This window comes from Orycteropus afer, unplaced genomic scaffold, assembly GCF_000298275.1.
Source record: "Orycteropus afer afer isolate SDZICR_OR568_19922 unplaced genomic scaffold, OryAfe1.0 scaffold00832, whole genome shotgun sequence".
NCBI lineage: Eukaryota > Metazoa > Chordata > Mammalia > Tubulidentata > Orycteropodidae > Orycteropus > Orycteropus afer.
The window spans coordinates 125148-128195 of NW_006922419.1; the positions used below are offsets into that span (position 1 = coordinate 125148).

General features: G+C 36.3%; 1 protein-coding gene across 1 annotated transcript; it reads right to left on the reverse strand.

Annotated features, from left to right (window-relative positions):
- Positions 1 to 1877: 1877 nt before the first annotated feature.
- Positions 1878 to 2822, reverse strand: LOC103211973 (olfactory receptor-like protein OLF1). The gene has a single exon (XM_007957975.1). The coding sequence runs from the start codon at positions 2820 to 2822 to the stop codon at positions 1878 to 1880; it is 945 nt and encodes a 314-aa protein (XP_007956166.1).
- Positions 2823 to 3048: the final 226 nt, after the last annotated feature.

Below are 3048 nucleotides of genomic sequence, written 5' to 3' on the forward strand. Positions count from 1 at the left end.
ACTGCTAATAGAAATGTTGGATGTTCGAGTCCACCCAGATGCTTCAGAAGAGAAGTCTGGCAACCTATTTCTAAAAGGTCAGTGCCATTGAAAACAAAGATCTACTCTGAAACACACTGGGTTTCCCCAAATCAGAATTCACTTTTTGCCAACTGATTTGCTGTTCCTTTTGGTAGAATAAGTAATGTGAACCCGGTGGGAAGTGAAAGAGATAATAGCAGACTTCAAATACTGAGAGAATTTCATCTGTGTAATTATTTCTACTTGAAAACATGGAATAATACTGATACCCTCTATGTTTAGTCAGTACCTTAATTGGAAATATTTATATTTTCCCATAAGAGATCTAATTTTTGATGATATAATCCTTGAGTATGAAAAGACAGTGGTATAGCAAAATTGAAATTTTTATATGCATCTTGGTGTTATCCAATAAAACTGCTTGCATGTGTTAGTCACTCGGGGCAATGAAAAGCTGTGTTGAGATATATCCTATCTAGTCCTTCTCTGTTTGACTTTCATGACTCTCTATTACCCTGGAAAGGTAAAGCTGAGGCTTCCTCAAATAGTAAAGTATGTTGATGTCTTGGGTAGCTGTAGGGCCTGTGTTCTCTTCCAAAGTAAGCAACATTAAGTGCTTAGGGGAAAAATTATTGGTCAGAAAGCACAAGAAAAATGTAGGAAAACTAGGTTTTATAGAAATTGTTAATTACATTTGGCTGCATCTTGCAGGCTTTTACAGCAAAGAATGTATAGATTTAAATATACTTTCCAATGTTGATATTTCCAGGATAGTGTTTATGTTTACGATTAAGCATTGATAATTATATACAGAAAAATATCAGTTACTGAACAATGTTTTGCAATGATGACATCCACCAATTTATGTCTTCAAAGCACATTTTCTGAACATTCTGCAACCATGGCATCTGGGTTGACCACCCCATGAGGATGCAGATAAGATTATATGAAGCGTTAGGTAGCTTATTGTGCTTCTCAGATACTAGAGAAGGATATTTTACAATTTCAATAATACTTGTTGCATAAAAAGAGTAAGAGATAGAGGAAAAATTATTTCAAGTTGTAATTAACCTATATTATACAAATGTCACTTAGAAAAGATTCCCAAATTACTTTGGAGTAGATTAGACATAGAAGGTTATCTGCATAAGATTGTTCTGCAATTCAGAAAATTTAGGATTTGCTTTTTCTATTATTGCTTTCCTAACATTACTGTCTCTTACCATCCCAGTTTATGATATGTCTCTATTAATCAAAGGGAGTATTTTATATAAACATATAAAATAACTAACATCCACTGGGTACTTAAAATGGTCCAGGCACCATTCTAAGCTCTTAACTGTATTAATTCATCATTCAACAATCAATGACGTAGTCACTACAATCTCTCCATTTCATAGGTAAGGAATCTGAGACATACAAAAATCAAGTGGCTTGTTCAAGGTGCTATTGCTTAGTCAGGTGCTGAGCTGGCATATGAACCAAAGCAATCTGGCTCCATCTGTCATCCAGTACTCTATTTTTGTATATGAGATATTCTGTAGACCCACACATGCACACAATATTCAGAGGGATTTACTGTATCTATTGAGACTGTCTGATGCAAACTATTTTAAGATAAACCCCAAGCTAAAACCATTTAAGCACTAGTTTATTATTTATTGGTTATCATAACACTTTTAAATGTGGTCTTACATATTTGGGTTATGAAATACTTTTGGCTGTGGTTAAAATGGATTTGGTTGTTTGGTAAACTCCTTTGTGTGAGAATCTGTGAGTGTGCTGGTAAAGTGGTTGTAGGTTCCCAATTAAAGTTTGCAATTGGGGAATTGGGTAAGTCCCTGGAGCTTAATATTTCATGAGGAATCTGTCTTTGACCTTAGAGCTTTCTTAGCTGCATCTTTTACATCTTTATTTCTCAAACTGTAAATCAAGGGATTCAGCACTGGGATAATGATGGTGTAGAACACTGAGATGATCTTATCAGTGTTGGGAGAATACAGGGAGCTGGGCCGTGAGTAAATAAAGAGAAGAGTGCCCTGGTAGATGGCCACTGAGGTCAGGTGAGAGGCGCATGTGGAGAATGTTTTCTTCCTTCCACTGGAAGAGCGAATCTTTAAAACCGAGAGAAGAATGAAATAGTAGGAGATAATGATGACGATGAAACAGATGATTTCCACAGAGCTGCCATACGTGGAGAGGAGCCACTCGTTGACTGAGGTGTCTGTGCAGGAGAGCTTAAGCAGTGGAGGGAGGTCACAGAAGAAATGATTAATCACATTGTTGTCACAGTATTTCAGAATAAAGGCAAAAGATGTATGAACCAAGGAGCTCATATTGCCACCAATGTACGACAAGACAATCAGCCACACACAGATGCCCCGGGACATCACAACCGTATATAGCAAAGGGTTACAGATGGCGACATAACGATCATACGCCATGGCGGCTAAGATAAAAGATTCTGTATCTGCGAAAGTACAGAAAAGATAGAACTGCAGGGCACAGCCATAATAAGAAATGGATTTGTTCTCTGAGAGGAAATTGACCAGCATTTTGGGAACAATGACAGAGGAATAACAAAGGTCTACAAAGGACAGGTTGCTAAGAAAAAAATACATGGGGGTTTGAAGATGGGGATCTATCCTGATTAACATCATCAAACCTATGTTCCCTGTTAGAATCATACCATACAACATCAGAAACACGAGGAACAGGACAATCTGTAGCTCAGGGAGAGTTGGAAACCCCACTAGGATAAATTCAGTCACCAAGGTGTCGTTTCCTTCTTTCAGTTCCATATTATTATTTTTTCCTTTTTTGAGAATCCTAATACCCTAAAATGTTATAATAATGAAAAAGAAATACGATTAGATATAATAGTGAAGTTATTTTTATTATTTAATCAAACAGACAATAAAATAAAGAAATTAAATATCAAACTTCATGTCATGAGAGACAGGACATAAATAGATATATGCACATCCATGTTCATCATATCATTATTTACAATAACAAAGAGGTGGA

What these genes read in the sequence shown, in the direction of transcription:
- LOC103211973 (XM_007957975.1), bottom strand. Translation starts at nt 2,822, where the DNA reads ATGGAACTGAAAGAAGGAAACGACACCTTGGTGACTGAATTTATCCTA.